Source organism: Mesocricetus auratus, unplaced genomic scaffold, assembly GCF_017639785.1.
Source record: "Mesocricetus auratus isolate SY011 unplaced genomic scaffold, BCM_Maur_2.0 Super-Scaffold_100676, whole genome shotgun sequence".
NCBI lineage: Eukaryota > Metazoa > Chordata > Mammalia > Rodentia > Cricetidae > Mesocricetus > Mesocricetus auratus.
Window position 1 is genome coordinate 49349254 of NW_024429266.1, and position 18393 is coordinate 49367646.

The window sequence follows — 18393 nt, forward strand, 5'->3', positions numbered from 1 at the left end:
ACAATTTAGAATTTAATTCTTCTCATGACAAATCTTAGAAAGAGTAATTAGTTGACTAATATTTTTTTTCATTCCTAATGTCTTTCCAAAGCATCAGCTTGTAACTCAAGTTCAGCCTTTCAGCCCTAAATTTTTGAATAGATGCCTGCTTACTTAGACATCACAGTCCTGTTAGTACAGACTATGAATTTAAGAAACTACAGAAAAAAGAGGTTTGTGACTGTTGGTAGCTATGCTCATTAGTTTCTCAGTGTTTGCTATAGCATCATGCAACTGATATATTGAGACTATGAAAGAGGGTCCAAAGTGAACTAATAAATGCAGTCCAAGAACAAATGCAATATTATTTTACAATTTTCTGTGGGAAAATAAAAATATACTAACTTGAAAAGTATGTACGAGCTTTTCAGTAAGATACACTTTTTAAATACAATTTAACTTAGTTTTTCACAGTCAATTTCTTTAATATGTCTGATGTATTATACACTGAGGAACATGACAAACAGAAGATACTTACTTGGGATGCTATTTCTCGAGACTGACTCAAAGGAAGGAAAAAGAAATACACAAAATGCAGTTTAGACAATGACTGAACAGTACATACATGGAACATCAACAAGAACAAAATATGACATAAATCCATGTTATGCAATAATGTGCTTACTTTTTTGTAAATCAGGTAAGCTATGGTTTTCTACCAAAGATTCTTTATCCTCACATTGTTTTGTTTCATTAAAATTGACTAAGTATAGTAGACACTAAAATAAATGGTAGAAAAAATGAACCACTCAATGAAAATGAGAATATTGTAAATAACCATTGGCATTAAACAAATATAAAACAGCAGTCTGAACTAACATTCAGGAACATTATAATTAATCACAACCTGTGTAGATATATAATACAGGGAGTAGTATTTTTTCTATTAAAATATTTTATTATTGTTGAGAAAGATGTTATTTTACTAAAGCTACAAATTATCTTACTTGATAATTGCCTGTATATGCATTTCTGAATAACTTATCCTAAGGAAGTTTCCTGAAGATTCTCTGTTCTCATAAAGGTTGAGACTACATCAAATTCTATACAAGTCTAGTTGACATTACCATGAACAATTGAGAAATATTTCTATTACACTGAATCTTCCTGTTCCACTTTTAAAGAATATGTGAAATTGCAAGCCACACAGCAGTGGATGGCATTCGGAGCCAGGACTGCAGGATAGTAATTAGGTCATGAAAAGTCTAGTGATCCTGGAATGCCTTGCTCCTTTTGTCTTGAGAAGATACTTGAGAGTCTGCTTTGGGATTGCTTGGCAATCCCAAAGCAGACTCTCCCCAGACAACAAATCTACCAGTGTATAGATTCTAGGCTACCCAATCCTTACAAAAGTCAGAATCAAGATTTCATTTTAAAAGGAGATCTTTTTATTATGTTCATTGAGTACATGGATATGTGTCTATGTGCAAGTATATACACAGGAGTTCATGACCCTCCTCTGGAAGAGCAGCATGTACTCTTTACTATGGAGCAATCTTTACAGCTACTAAAGTTTCCATTTTTATAAGCTATTGAATATATGGTATGTTACTATGGAAACCTTAGTATACTAAGGAAATGTTAAATTAATTATAAAAGAGATTTGTTTTGTTTATTTACTGTATAATCAAACAATATTGATATCTATTCTAAAATCTGCAGTCATATTTGCCAATCTCCTTCATGTATTTAACTGTCATGAATGTCAGCTATTGTTTGGATTATTTTTCTTTTAAAGTGCTGTTTCTGAAGTGAACCTATGAGGCTGTGTTCAAAGAAAAACTTAATTCAACTGTCTAAGTGGTAACAGAGATGCATTTAATGTCTCAGAAACCACAATAAAGTCACCAACAACATCTCATGAAACATGAATAACATTCAGATGGTCATAGTACACATCTATGCAAATTTACAATCATAACAAGAAAAGAAAACTCTGTCCTATTCAATGTATGCTGACTATACAACTCTTCTGTAAGGTGCATGGATTCTTTATTTAATCACATATCTTTTCAATTATTACTTGGAGTGCTAAAGTGAATATTAATCTGAGGCCTACGCATGGGGTGATTTTACATAAGAGTAAAAGATTCAATGAGACAAAATACCTTTGTGATTTATCATACCTTTGGAGTTTGAAAATAAATACTTGAAGAATATAAATCAAATTTTATATTAAGAAATGTTATATATGTAGAACAGTATATTTATCAAAAACCTTTATGTCATAACATAATCTAATTTTATGAGTTGAATTTTCCTAAGATTATTAAAATTACCTGGAAACACAAAAGTGATAAAATCAAAATACAGAAGATAGATTCTCAGTTGCAGGTGACCATCAAAAATTTTCCTTCCATATTAACAGGATTTAGTTCCTAATAAAAATTACTCTCTTTTCTTAGAAAGTCAGGCTCTGTTCCTAGACATTTTTATGGCTTTATATTAATTTTCATTAATTAGAGAGAGAGAGAAACATGCATTTTAACACTTCATGACTTTTTTGCTTTGCCTCTTTCCAAATGCTAATGCATGTAATCAGAAAATATATTAGCAACCTAGGGAATTTGGAGTCTTTTTTCTATCTCAGAGCCCTAGGGTGATGTAATTGTTTTAGTTCTGTAAAATGTTCTAGAAGTGGCTAATCTTGGATCTAGAAAAGGACACAGGAGTGCAATATCCACAGATGCTGGGAAAGCATCTACGTGACAATACCTTGTGAAATTGTTGAGATTTCAGCTACTAAAAATCTACTCTGTGAGTTTATAGAACTCCTTTTCACACTTTATTGCATTTGTGTGAACTCAGTTTCCATTCTTATGAATGACAATATTCATCAGACTAAACAAGTCAGCAAAGAGGCTTTCATATTTCCAAACCTCAGATGTAGTTAATTTCTGAGATTCTGTCCTGTAGATCCCAATAGGAACATCTCCAGTAGAAGAACACAACTTCTGGTAGAGTCTGGCATATGTTCTGATCCACAAGTCCTCTTCAGTGATTTTCATCTATAATGCATATATATGAATCATACAACCAATGTTTAAGAACGAAAAACACAGAGGTTATTTTTTTCTAATTAAAAGCTGCAACAATATATATTTTGAAATCTCTAAGTAGTATTTCATAAAAGCTTGTTCACACATTAAGTTTATTCATTTCAGTCCACCTCAGTCTATCCCAGGAGTTAATCCAAAGCCAAGAAATGTTAAGAAGCCAGTCTGGGGCAATAAAAGTAGGCAACACAACACTGGCAGTGACCTGGGAGATGCCGTGGAAACCTTCAAGATGATGTAATGACAGAATTGACACTGATACATAGGAACAGAGTTTTCTAAAGTTAAAAATGTAAGGTGCAGAACTCTAGTAATGAAAGTCCTGTCCCACATGCCTCAGGGTTACACAAGAAAATCTGTGGTAGAAGGAGAACTGGGCTAAGGAAACCAGGGCTCTCATCCCCCAAGTTGCTTGGACATCTGAACCATCAGCAATCTATTATATTCTACTCATTACACTCTTCTTTAAAACAGAAGGTTTAAACTGGGTTCAACGCCAAAAGCCTGATCTCCCTGACACTACAAAGGGCTGGAGTAGAGGATGCTGGAGTCCAGGAAAAATAGGACAGTATGAACAGTACAATAAGATCCCACCTCAGAGAGAGAGAGAGAGAGAGAGAGAGAGAGAGAGAGAGAGAGAGAGAGAGAGAGAGAGAGAGACAGAGAGACAGAGAGACAGAGACAGAGAGAGAGACAGAGAGAGAGACAGAGAGAGAGAGACAGAGAGAGACACAGAGAGAGAGAGAGACAGAGAATGTGGTTGAATGCCAGAAACATTCTGCTCATAGACAATGTAGCAACCAAGTCTTGGACAGATGATCATCAAACTGTCAAATTGTCAACATCAACAATGAGAACTTTTACTCAGTTTTATATAGAATGTTGTTTTTTTCTTTTTGAATGATAATTAATTAAAATGCTTTATCCACAAAAACAGCATATAATACATTTAAGGTCTCAGGGTTTTTAATGAATTAGAAAACCTCAGATATAACACTTTGGACACACATAAGGAAATAAATGTGATTATAGACAAGTCACCAAAAGCACATGGCAGGTGGATCTCCAAACCTTCTATCAGAATTCTCTTCTCTTCCAGACATGCTTAACTTACAGAACAAAGAAACCCCGATCCTGGTATGGTGTCCAGTCCCAACAGAAGTCTGGTGATAGAAATCATATAATCTTTCACAAATGACTGCAATATAAGCAAAATATGTAAACATTATGTATGTGAGATACAAAGAATAGTGAGGAGGGTGAACACATAAATATTTCTGAAGTTATTTCTATCCCTTTTGCAAACTGGATAAAATAAGATAAAATACATCTCAAATTTTTAAATGGTCATTTATAGTTAAGCTGATTCTAAAGAAATGCATGAAATACCTGTTATTTAGAGATAACATGTATGCTGACATTGGTTACTAGACAAGATGCTAGCACTTTATATGGTTGAAAAAGAAAACAAAAGTATCTAAACTGAAATATAATGGTGAAATTAGTAACTATTAAAATAAATGTTTTACAATGTTGCTCAGTGGTAAGATGAAATTGATTTCTAGACTTCCCTTTACTATATGTATATTCTTTTCAAATGATTCCATGTTAAATAGGATATCTTTAAAAGGAGAATCATTATATTTTCCTAAAATAACAGTGTCTATCACTTAGTTATAGGAAAATAAAATATACTATTGCCAAGTGTGTAAAGATAGAAATATCTAAAGCCATCCCTACAATGCACCTTATCTAACATGCACAAGACTTGGGGTCCAATTCCAGCATCAACAGAAGAAGAAAATCATTCCCAACAGTTCAGAAGTTATTACAACCAATCAAAAGTCCAAGAGAATAGAAATTATTTTCTACACTTTTCTAACTCTGGAGTCCTTTAGTTAAGTGTTTTACAAAAAAAAATAGTAACATAAAATAAATTGATGCTAGAAAAATTTTAAATGAAATGGAATAAACTTACTAAAACACAAACAAATCTAACCCAGCCAATAAGTTTTGCTATATTGTGGGGTGTTTCTCTCCGTTATATACATACACATGCAGACAGATGTAGTACATATTGGATTTAGTAATGCTGACTGTGATATAATTCTAAACTTAGAGTACTTCATTTTATTTTATTTTATTTATGTATTTATCTATCTCTCCATCAGTATATGTATATAGGTAAATGTGTGCCACACAATGCCTGTGGAAGCCAGAGGAAAACAGACAAGTAGATTCTTTTCCTCTAAATGTAGGTCTCTGAGACCAAACTCTGGTCTTCAGTGTTAGTCACAAGAACCTTATTAACTCTACCATCATGTCAACCCTAAGTCAAAACTTTCAAATCCTATTTGAACTTTTGCCAGAAGTCTCAACAAACAACTAACTTCATTGTCTCTTGATAACACAAACAAAAGCCAAACCAAAGGAGGCTTAAAAACTGGTCTGCTGTCTCTAGGTGGTAACAATCTAGCAAAGGGACTTAGCAGGGACTGTAGCTTCAGAATATTAGCTGAGCACTTCTCTATGATTGATACACACTTTCAGCATGAAGATTGATTAGTATGTCTCAGTTGAGGCTGAGAGTTTACATCAATCAAACTGCTGCTCTTCAAGCACACTTAAAAAAAAAGAAAGAAAAAGAAACCTACGTTGTAAAATCCTCTTCAAGAGATAAGCACATGCATATTTGGAGTGCTTGGGTTACTGGTTGTGCCTCCTGGGTTAGTCAGATAAATTATCTGGAAACATTAGTATAGATCATTAACATTGCTTCCTTGTTTGTTGGGGGCACCTCTCCAGCACAAGCAGGCTGCTCCGCCACTTGTAAGCACACACAGGGGCAGGTAGCCCAGAGGCCAGCACAACATCTCCATTTATCTATCATTGGAGTAGGTTAGTTAGGCAGGCTGTTGTAGAGGAGTGCAGCAAATATATAATCAAAAGCAATGCAAACAAAAATCCATGAAGGTGCTTAGTTTCAAACTGATGGCATGAAATAAAAACTCTATGAATGTATTTTTTTTCAAAGTGGAAATGCTTATTGATTATATGAATAACGAGAGAACAGAAAAACTTACTATTATTAGCTGTGGGCATAAATAAACATAAGCAGACTATGATATGTTTGTGTGAAATATATGGATTTGTGGAGAGTTTTGGATTATTATACAGTGCCTAAATAGCATGGCTACTTTGGTATTCAGGGACAAACTCAGTGGCTCTGGGTTGCAAAATGTTTCTTCTATATATACAAAGTGAGCAAAATTGATTGACTGCTTAAATATCTTCAGTTTAGAATATTAACAATTTGCTATTTTGTGTAAAATCTGAAAAAAAAGAAATACTATAAGGAAAGCTACTTTTGCTTTTTTTTAATGAAGTGTTTCAGAGTTATATTTTGGATAATAAGAAAGTACGGTAATAAATTTCACAGGAAACTGATACCCAGAATCACCAAGAAAAAATTTTCATAGACTATTTTATTTTTTATTATTGTTATTGTTATTATTGAGAGGGAGGAACAAGAGAGGGAGAAAGAGAGAGACTCAGGCAGACAGAACCAGAAAGACAGAGACAGAGATAGCGATAGACATAGAAAGATAGAGAACTCACAAATGCACAATGTTCTGGGAAAGCAGGACAATTTTGGGGAGTTAGCTTTTTTCCATTCTCAGTTCTTGGGGAGAAGTACATATATGCATTTTACTTAATCTTTTTAAAATGACTTCTTTTGCTTTTGAGATTATAATATAATTACATTGTATACTCCACTTTCCTCCCTTCAAACCTTCTCATATACCCCTCCTTACTTTCAAATTTATGGTTTCAAATTTATACTTTCAATTTTATGGTGTATTATATGTACATGTGTATAAATATATATTCCTGAATACAAACTGATTGATATGTATAATATTACTTCTAAGTATGTTTTCAGGTTTGAGCACTTGACATCAGATCATATTTTCAAAATATATAATATATTTTGGTTTTTTGAAACAGAGTTTCTCTGTATAGCCCTCGCTATACTGGAGCTAGCTCTTGTATACCAGGCTGGCCTTGAACTCACATAGATCTGCCTGCCTCTGTCCAGAGTGCTGGAATTAAAGCCACACGTCACCACTGCCTGGCTTAAAAAATATTTTTAAATAAAATCTTTCATATCAGCATTTATGTGATTAAATAACATAGAAACACACAACGCTGTTTCAACTCAGCCTTTAAGTTAAAAGTACAAAATATCACCCTCACTTATTTTGACTTAAAATCTAAGTGATATATAAAATAACCATTTTGAAGTAAGAAGAGAGTTCACATACCTGGTACAGAAGTGTGTCCAACATGCTGATGCTGAACACTCGTCCTGCTGCGAAAGGCAGTCGAAACATAAAGGCCAGGTTAGAACCTCGCTCTCGCTCTTTCTGTTCAGAAGCAGAGGGAGAGGCTGTGAGCATCTATATTTTACGCACTACTGTGTAACCAAACTTTTCTTAGCAAATACAAAAACAAGATATTCTTATTCACCTATTAATGATAAATATGCCCCGCCTTCTTTTGTTTGATTGTTTTGTTTTGTCTTTTCGAGGCAGGATTTCCCTGTAGCTTTGGAGGCTGTGCCCTGAAACCACTCAGTAGACCAGGCTGGCCTTGAACTCACAGAGATCTGCCTGTCTTCCTCCTGAGTTCTGGGATTAAGGGTGTGTCCTACCTTCTTTTAAAACAGATTTTTTCTGTATGTTTTTGTCTGTGCATATACATGTGTGTGCTTAAAATGAAATTTTAAATGCCCCCTTAATTCTCATAAACAACTGCAACATGAATAATATAAACCCAGAGACAGATATTGGGGTTCAAGCTGAAGATCAGAAAAGCCAAACAACCAGCCACCAGAGAGCTCTTACCTCTACCAAGGCTGGGATGATCCAGTCCTCAATGTGGCTAGAGACTAATTGCCCACTTTGAGATCCTGCTCCTGTCTTATTTTCCTGTCTAGTGTTGGGACTGAAGGTGTTTACCATCACCGCCCAGCCTCTATGGCTAATTAGTGTTGCTCTTGGGATTAAAGGTGTATTCTACCACTGTGTGGCCTCTATGGCTGTGGCTAGCTTTACATTATGATCTTCAGGCAAGTTTTATTGGATTACAAATAATATATCACCAAAAACAACTTTTCTAAACCTATTGGAATATAACCTCTTCAGGTGTAAGCACGTATTCTTGCTACAATAGATGAAATAATTAAACAAAATAGTTGAATCAAATATAAGCAATGACTGAAGTTATATAATTTATCAGGATACTTAGATTTGCCTAAATCTTAACTGCCAAGGTTATAGCATTACAAGGTCAAGTTCTGAGAAACTAATTTCATCGTATCACAAGAAGAGTTCTCACAAAAGGATCAATGCCCTACAAATCAAAGTCCAATCAAAGCTTTGAGCAAACACGTGTGCCTTCACCATTCCCCTCAACAAAAAGCATTGCAAACTGGGACTCCTTATGTGCTGAGGAGACACATCTAAACTCTCTAGTCCAGAAAACATTGGAATAGCAGCTCAAAGTGAACAGGCATATTAGTCTTTTTAGTCTTATTGCTCTATCTGATCCTCATAATCTCTCTCTCTCACACATACTTACAGGGAAACTCTTTTCCATTTCCAAGGGAAGGTTTATGTACACACAAGCATGCATGTACATTCTGATGCACACAATTTCTTTAAACATAACTCTAGTGCTGTTTGGATACAGTGTTACCGACTTGGAAGGCTGAGGCAGGAGGAGTATAAGCTTGAGAGCATCCTGTTTTACAGAAGACCCTGCCTTTAAACAGAACAAACTACTATTATCTTCAGCTAAGGACAGAAACAAAGAGCAAATGTTACATGTATTAACAATTGAACTAGAGCAAGCTAACCTGTGCTTACCATTCATTAACTTCAAAAACACTATTTTTTCACTTCAAGTTTTACTAGGGCAGACTGACACAGCTATGTGAGAAAGGAGTCCACTTCTTGAAGAAACCAAAGACCCCATTTTTAGCATAGCAAATTTCTGGGATCTCAAAGAGAAAGAAGCCTTTATATTCTCTTTTCTTAAAAATGAGTTAGGGCCGGGAGGTGGTGGCGCACGCCTTTAATCCCAGCACTCGGGAGGCAGAGGCAGGCGGATCGCTGTGAGTTCGAGGCTGGGCTGGACCGACAGCCTCGAAAACAATACAGAGAAACCCTGTCTCGTAAAAACCAAAATAAAAAAAAAAATGAGTTAGGGGCTGTTCTGAATCGTTCACAAAACCAATACAAAAATGTCCAGAAAGGAATGTGTATCTGGGGGATGTAAACTGTTGCGACCACTGTGGCAACGACTTTCAACAGAAATGTGTTGAGATGTCATGAGCAAATGTGGATAAAGAACATGGTTACAGCCCAGATTTCCTTCTGCTTCTTCACTGTATCAGTGAACAACTGACCTTGGGACTTTAACCTTTTCCTCTTGGATTTCTAATCAAAGATCCCATACTTGCTTCTATATCTAACCTTAAATCCATTTATGAGTTTAACCTAAGTACCCCTAGGGCAACCTAGCTCATGAACACCCTGTCAAAGAACAGCAACGTAACTAGTAAATCCTGGGCAAAGATGGCTAATTCATCAATGAAGTAATCTAGTGTCTCCCTCCATAGCTTGTATATCTATCAAATTTCCCAAATTTATCACTAGTTCTTTTGTTTCGCCTGCTAAATTCTATTGCTTTAACACTAGATAGATCTTGAATCTGACATTTTCCAACCTCAAATCTTTGTTATCACAAAACAGCCCCCACACGCTGCTAATTAATCCCTCCTTCCTGGCAGCTCAGTGTCTGTTTATATATTGAGTCCATTTACCCTATAATTAAACTTTTATAGACTTGCCTGGAGAGTACAGAAGCAGAAATTCTGTGAGTAAAAAAATGTTCCTTATTCGGAGTATCAGAAATGTTTTGATCTTTAGAATGTTTCATCACACCAACTTAAATCTCCCACCAGCTTAGTGGGTCAGTGTGGATACTGTCTGATGTATCATGATATCATAACACAGGTTAATCCTTCTGGACTATTTTCTGACAGAGATACTTTTCTAAGCCCAAGTAATATCATCTAACTTTATTTTGATAAATATGTGATACCAAAAAATACCAACTTTCACATGACTCTCTGGTTCAGTCACATTATTTAAAATGTTTTTCCAAATTTTTAGATTGATGGAGATTTTCATTTGTTAAAAATGATGAATAGGTAGTACACTTTGGCATAACTTAGTGATTGACAGAAACATATACAAAGTTCAGGTAAAGTGATCCTCCTTAGTTATTGTATGACCTTGAAGATAGTACTTAATATTCTTGTATTTCATTACAGGTGAAACCGAGATTGTGTTTGTATTCTTATCTCATTGTGATTGCAATAAAGAAAATATTTAAGGACAGTTTTTATGTGAATGAATATGATTTTAGTTTATTTTATTATTACCCCTTAGAAACCTGGGGGTAAATACTATTTGATGAGATGTAGAACCCTAATGGGAAGGGAAAGATGGGAAACCATGATTAACTTATGTTATGTGAGAAAGTATTTGTTTTCACTAAATGATAAAAATATTCAAATATATATTAAAAGTGAACTAAGCAAAAGAAGAGTCCAATCATAAATACATCTAAAAGATTAAATTCATAGCAGTATATTAAAAGCAAATGGGAGAACAGGTATTGTGGGGGCGTTCGGGGAGCCATGGCTTGGCTTTGTTCTCCTCACTGACAATATCAATTACTGTCATGAAGCACTCTTCTCCATCAGGCAATATCAGCAACTATGGTTACTGCAGGACTTGGTCCTGTCAGATGACATCAGAGTTTCCTGTGGGCACTGAACATGACTGATGTGTGAATGAAATATTCATCTCACATAACCTGAAGACCTATTCCAAGCACAGTATGTGCAGTCTGGTAGGAATGAATCCAAATAAAACAAAAATATCATATTTGTTATAATTATGATACCTGATATCTACCCACTTTTGTATGTGTGATAATTGTAATAGCAGCCAATTAGAAATTAAAAAGATCTGGCTCTCCTACTGTATCTGAGCTGGAATTACAAGAGTAATTACAGGAGCAACAGAGTAAAATTCTGACTAACAAACTTTGGCAGGGTGAGGCCTTTATTACTTTGCTTATGACTCAAGAAGAAATCTGAAAATGGTTTCAATATGTTCTGTGGCTGAATTAAAACAACTATATGAAACTATAATTCTACCCATGGAAGGAAGGGTTCTTTCTCTAAGGACATTTTATATACAGCAATCACTTAGAAAATATTCTCTCATCATTAGTTCTTTTAATATGTTAAATTATGCTTAGCCTTAAACACTTCATATCTTTCTTCTATAATGTTACTTTCTGTGGTTTTACTGGTTTGGTTGTTACTATAACACAACTATTTCTGTCACCTCTATGCAGGCCTTCCCTAGTTATTCTTGAAAATAACCTTCAACTACTTGCATTGCACAGCTGACATATAAAACTCCTTACTTCTTTTTTTGAAAGTTATTTATGTATTATATGCCTCCATTAGCATTTGCTTCCTGCTACTTGCAATCATGTCAGAAACACTATGTGGCCTACACATGGACAACATAATTATTTGAGCAAATGAATTAATTGTTATGTTTAGTAGCTGCCTACATCAAAATTTTACTGAAAATATTAACACTTTTAACCTCATAATCTATAAGCAAGAAACTATGTTGTGCCCAATTCTCGAAGACCCTAAGAGCCTACCAAGGAGACAGGTTTTATTATTTACTCCTACCAGCAGGCTGATGCAGCAGCCTCCAAAGGGAGCAAAGTCCTTTGTCTATTGCCAGAATTTGAAGGAGAAAAGTCACAGAATTACATCAGTAAGCATGGGTCAGATCCTGATTGGTTTAAGTTTGGGGAACAATTAGGAGAATTACCCAGAGTCAGGACAACTGGTTTGCTAGTATTTTTGATTGGTTGGCTACAGATAGGAGCAGTAGTGGTTTCTATGGCTTTGTCTGTTACTTGAAGGTAGTCTGTTCTCATTGGTTAGTGCTGGGAGGGAGCATTCTGTAGTTTCTCTGTCTCTTGGAGGTGGTTTGTTGTCAAGCACAATTTCCAGGAAGGTTGTCTTGGAGTTTTGCTCACAAAACAAGAACTAGAGGTTAGGGAACTGGATTTGTTTTGAAGGCTTTTCCACAACCTTTACATCTATATAGTTTCTCTATAGTATGAATAATGAGAGTTGGATGGGGACTTAAGAATTTGCCACATTTATACAAATTCTCCCCAGTGTAATTTATTAGAAATGAAACCTTTGAGTTTAGTTCACTTCTTTCAACTAAAAGAAAAAAATGGGGGCTATTCCATTTTCCTTTTTTCTCACTTGGAGTTCTTGATTGAGGTCTGAAGATATGAAGGAATGTACTATTAATTTTTATTTTGCAGTGTTCCCTTTTTTAGCTTTCCTTGTTTTATAAGACATACTAGCTAGTTCTACAATAGTTTCAAGCACAAATATATATTGTAAGTATCTTAGAAACCATAAGTACACGAGCCATCTTTCCTTGGCTTAGCTCCAGATCAGTGATCTTCAAAACTGCCCCTTTGAAAGCCACCTTTGACTGATAAATGTACCATCACACATCATCAAAGGAAGACCATCACAGAAAACCACAGTGTAGAGATCAGTTGATCCTGGTGATTCCACCCCTGTGGATAGATCCACTTCACAGCTCCCACATCTATGGATACGGGGACATCACAAAAGATTTGGAGGAAAGACTGTAAGAGAAAGTGTACCAGGAAGTCTTGTGTGAAACTGTCACTCTTAGAAATGGCTGGATAACCAAGACCAGAACAATGGTAATATTGATGGACATTCTAATGTAGGAGGGGTAAAATTTCGTAGTGAACCCCCATAGACAAAGAGGTAAATTAAGTAAGGATTGTCGAAAGAGGGAGAATTTGACTTTCTTTGTTATCCAATTCAGAGTGTAAAACCATATAAACACAAGTAACAAAAATGGACTCAGCAGGTTGTATTTATATATATATATGATGGGGGGAGTCCTGTGTATATGACAATAAAGCACTGTTGGCCAATAGGAAAGCAAGATAGGTGGACTAGGAGTCCAGGAGGACTCTGGGTAGGAGAAACACAGGAAGTCAAGATGTAGCTACCACAGGGGTCAGAAGTCCGGACCTCTTTCTCCGGTAAGAGAAATACTTAGATGGGTTAAATACTAAAGCCAGATCTAGCCAGTAAGAAAAAGCAAGGCCAACAGCTTCATAATTAATACAGCCTCCTGTGTGTTTCTTTGGGACTGATGCGGCTCTGGAACCAGGCTAGCAGAAAGGCTTCACTTTACATGTATGTATGTATGTAAAAATAATAATAAAAGAAAAATAAAGGACTGTCAATTTCCAAGTGAGAGAGGGCATTGAGTGGAACATGGAAGGGGGTCCAGAAGGGGTTAGAGAGAGGAAAGTCAAAAGGGAAAGTGATGTAATTATATTTAAAAAATAAATAAGGAAACCAAAAATACACTCAGATCTCTGAAATGCAGATATAACTCAGAGGGAGAGTACTTGCCTATCCAGAATAAAAGACTTCAGTTCTATCCCACACTAACTGGAAATGTTTTTCTAACAGAACTCTGTATTCAAATGAAGCACCATTGACAATCTTCTGTTTTCTTGAAAAGCATTTATCTAAAGCACTTAAAGGAATTATGCGACACATAAGTCATTGTTTAAAGATTTAAGGTGATTTAATGCATTTGTTCATACTTACCTTTCTATTAGATTTGAGATCATGTACATGTGCCTTTCTTGGAACAAGAAATTTAATTTTGGCAGATATTTTGTTTGCTCTGTAGCCACCCAATACCATATGGAATGAAATGACAAATTTTTGGATGTAATTGAACAGTGTAGGAGGAAAAGCAAATCAAGACTCATTGGAACAAATTATTGGCTTCTGTCTCCTGTCTTAAATACAATACTTTGACGTGCCTTCACTTCTTCTCTAGACACCCGACAGCAGATTCCCTAACTCTAGTAGCTTTTCAATACATTTCTCTATGCAACTTCTTTTAAAGTACTTGCCCAAAAACATTCAAACTGTAATAATTAGCCTGACCTTTGAAATCACTATCTCATTCTAGAAGGCTCTTTCCTCATTCATTTCTTTAATCTGTGTGCTTTCAGTCACTCTTTTACGAAGTTCAAGATAGATTTTTTTCATAAATTATGTCATTCTGTCTCCATACAATCCCAGCCCCCTTTTTAATCAATGTGCTTCTTTGATTGGAGAAACAGCTCAGCAAATGAAAGCATCTTCCATGAAGCCTGACAACCCATGTCCAATCCCCCAAATCCCAATGGTGCAGGAAGAAAACTTACTACAAGTTGTTCTCTGATCTCCACTCTACATTTGTATGTGTATGTACATCATTATCCATAATTCAAGCATATGTATATATGTGTGTGTACATATAAATATACATATTCAAGTATGTGTAAATATATCTTCACTCACACATATAATAATACTACAATGTTGACATGTACTACAATAAATGAATACCTCATCTCCTTCAACAAAGTCATTTCTTGCCCAGAATTCTGTTTTAATCATCATAATCACTATGCTAGCCTTCATTATCTCTTGTCTGAATAAATGAAACTACTCATGTTACTTTTCATTTACTCCTCAGTGCTCCCTTTTGATAAGTACAGAATTAAAATATTAATTGACGGAGTCACTTCCTCTGTATCCTTAGCCATGCTGCAGCTTTTTTTGCTCCATGTACACGTTCCAAAGCCAGAGTGTGGGTCGCCAATGCCCACTTCCACCAGTCTGTCCAGGGTGTCTGACTGGGATTTCTCAGTGAGAGCTACGGATGAGTCAAGTAGTTATCTGGTTAAACCCAGAAAATTCATTTATTGTAACTGGGTCCCCCACACCACAGAGGATATTCTCCTCTTACAAAATGCATTGCATTCCACAGCCTCCATGAACTCTCCATATTGTCTAAAATATCTCTGATGTTCCCTGAAGCTGAAAAAACTTCACAGGGGTGATATTCTGTTAAGTGTGAGTGGTTCGGCATTTATCATTTGCTGCTTTTGTGCTATCAACTCTAAAGGGAAAATGAACCAAAGACTCTGTAGCAGTCGTTTCGGGCATATTGGCTTTAAATATATCAGCAAGTAAAATCTGTTTCAGTCCTGATGAGAATATATAATACCATCACTTTTGTTATCTAGAGAGAAGACTGATTAATTCAGTAAACTATTATTTAATGAAGGTATTTTGCTGCACCACAAAAGTAAAATTAGTTGACAAAATCTATCATATGCATTTTATCTGAACCTACATAAAGAAACAAAAGCCTACATGGCTAGAAGTTACAAGTTGAAGGGAGTTAAAACAAATATATGATACAGTGAAGTCCCATTTACACTTTTTTTTGAATTTATCAAAGTTTACTAGGTTTTCAACACTTAGTATGAAACTAATTGCCTATTTATTGTGACAGTGTGACATTATAGGTCAGCAAATAGTCAGGATTGAAAGCATTTGATCTCTTCTAGGTTTATCTTTTCCTGTATGTGATTCACAGTATGAATTAATGAGACTTGCCTGAGACCAAGACTGTCAATTTTCCATATCAGAAGGCAAAAATCCTAAGTTATTTAAGATAACCATAAGCTCACTATTGCCCCTGTGACTTGTATAGATAAAATTATATCACAAAATTTACTTTAAAAGCAACATGTAAATACTGCATGCTCAATTATAGGGAGAAAAATCACTTCTAATGAAGTGACTATTTCATGACTTGGGAAAAAATTTCCTGAAACAACTGAGAAACACTTGCCAGACAACTGTTGTTTGCACTGATGATAAATGGAGGGGTCGAAATCTGCAAGAATTCGTAGTTTCACCAGAGAAACAGGATAGTAATGTCATGTGATGTTAAGCATGTATCAGCAGGAGGATGGGGATAGTGACATGTATGAAATGATAGAAACATTTAGACCTAAAAGAGAAATTTTCCTGGCAAGCAGGCAGAAGGAGTCCATCATTTCATTTATCTTTATTACCTACACAAATAGCATTCAGTTTTATTTCATTCATTGTTGTGAAGCTTCATAATTAACTTTTGTTTTATATAAAAGACAAATATATCCATACATCATGTACCGCTGTTCAAAAGTTGCAATTCATGAAAGAATTGCAAAGTTAAAATATCTGAAAACAAAACAACTTGCAAGATGCAGTTGCATTGCTCCAAAGAGATGATGAATAAGAACACTTGAGTTTTCTAAAGACAATATTTATGAGTCTCACTGGGAGAAACAAGGACTGCTAAGGAAACAATGTTTACATAAGAATTAGAGTCACTTCAATCATTTTAATTATACTGTAAATGTAAGTATATATATGGTTCTGAGTGAAGAGAGTCAGTAAGAGAGAAAGCAAGAGATCACCTTACTTACATTAATCTCTTTGTAGCCATTTTGCAAATGAACTAGGATTAAGTAAGCAATGTGCTATAATAAAATATAGTATTCATTAATGCAAAATGAATGCAGTGGTGGCTGACTGTAGTCATGAGTGTACCACAGTGCAAGTGGAGGTCTGAGTATAATTTTACAGAGTGGGTTCCTGCCTTTCACTTCTACTTGGATACTTAGGATCAAATTCAGGTCATCAGGTGTACCCAGCCAATGATTTACCTCACTGAACTATCTCACCAGACGTACAGATAATAGCTAATAACTGAATTCTTAGAAGATAAAAGCTCACTAGGTGGTGGTTGCCACAGGCCTTTAATCTCAGGTAGATCTCCATGAGTCTGAAGACAGCCTAGTCTACACAGTGAGTTCCAGGAGAGCAAGCTCTATGCAAGGAAACCCTGTCTCAAAACAAAACAAAACAAAACAAAACAAAACAAAAAAAACCAAAGGAAGAAGAGGAGAAGAGATGAAGATAAAAGACCTATGATCCTTATGAAAATTACAAAACAAGGTGGACTACCAAACACTAACAGGAGTAAATATGAATGATTACTTGAAAAGCCTATACTTTTGTTGTTTTGAAATGACATCTAATAGGTTATTCTAATTTACCCTGCATTAAAATGTAAACACACAAATAAATTATAATACTATAGGTGCACAATTTGATTTTGTACACCTCTACTGAATGGATACAATAAAGGGACTCAGAAAAGAAAAGTATTTTTAAAGCAAAGACTATAATTTTGGATGAGTATAACATAGTCTGATTCATTAAAAATAACCTTGCCCATGGCCAGTTCATGATTTTAAAAGAGTGAAAATTTATGAATAAAATTTAAGGAAATTTGTTTATAAAAAGTTCATGTCATAAGAAAAATGTTGATGACTGGAGAGATAGATCGGTGGTTAAGGACAATGGCTGTTCTTCCAGAGGACCCAAGTTCAATTTCCAGTACTCACATAGCAGCTCACAGTGTCTGTAACTCCTGCTCCAGAGGATCCAATTCCTCACTCAGACATATTTGTAGGCAAAACATCAATGCACATAAAATACAAATAAACAAATAATTAAAAAAAAGTCAGGCGATGGTATACATGCCTTTAATTGGGAGGCATGTGCAGACAGATCTCTGTGAGTTCATGTCTAGCCTGGTTTACAGAGGTAGCTCCAGGACAGACTCTAAATCTACAGAGAAATCTTGTCTCGAAAAACAGAAAGAAAAACAAAGAAAAGAAAAAAATAAGAAAGAGAGCAAAAATACTTAAGTAAAAAAAGAAAAGAAAAAAGGCAAATGTAATGGTTACAAATATGAATAATTGAAGGTTCTAGAGGACATTTTTTACAAAACAAAAGATTTGGATATGTCAATATTCAACAAATCTGCTAATGATTCTGAAAGTGAATATATCATAAAATGAGTGATCACACAAGGACTACCATTCTAGGTTCTTGTTATATGAGTTAAAATGATTTGAAGACAGGTTTAATAATTGTAAAATGAAATATGTTTACATGTGATAGAGAAATTTGTTCATTGAAAGTGGTAAACTTATTCTCTGAAACATTTTCTGAACGTGAATCTAAGCAGCTTTGGCTAAGCAAAACATATTAGACACAGAGGCTTTCAGGTAACTTTTGTACGATATGGAGAAATACTATCCTTCCATAGGGAGTAGGCTCCCAAAGTCCATTTGTGCACTAGGG

The 18393-nt window shown here is 35.2% G+C and overlaps 1 protein-coding gene across 5 annotated transcripts in view; it reads right to left on the reverse strand.

Annotated features, from left to right (window-relative positions):
• The window catches only part of Kcnt2 (potassium sodium-activated channel subfamily T member 2), a 350682-nt gene that overhangs the window by 21033 nt on the left and 311256 nt on the right, over positions 1-18393 (reverse strand). For 2 of the 5 annotated variants that reach the window (XM_013115909.3, XM_040738287.1), the window contains exons 23-26: positions 7421-7522; positions 4210-4293; positions 2919-3047; positions 518-538 (exon numbers count right to left, since the gene is read on the reverse strand). In XM_013115909.3, coding sequence (XP_012971363.2) covers positions 518-538; positions 2919-3047; positions 4210-4293; positions 7421-7522 — 336 coding nt within the window. The remainder of the gene's footprint in view (positions 1-517; positions 539-2918; positions 3048-4209; positions 4294-7420; positions 7523-18393) is intronic. The other 3 variants (XM_013115911.3, XM_040738288.1, XR_005874014.1) reach the window with 2 other exon arrangements.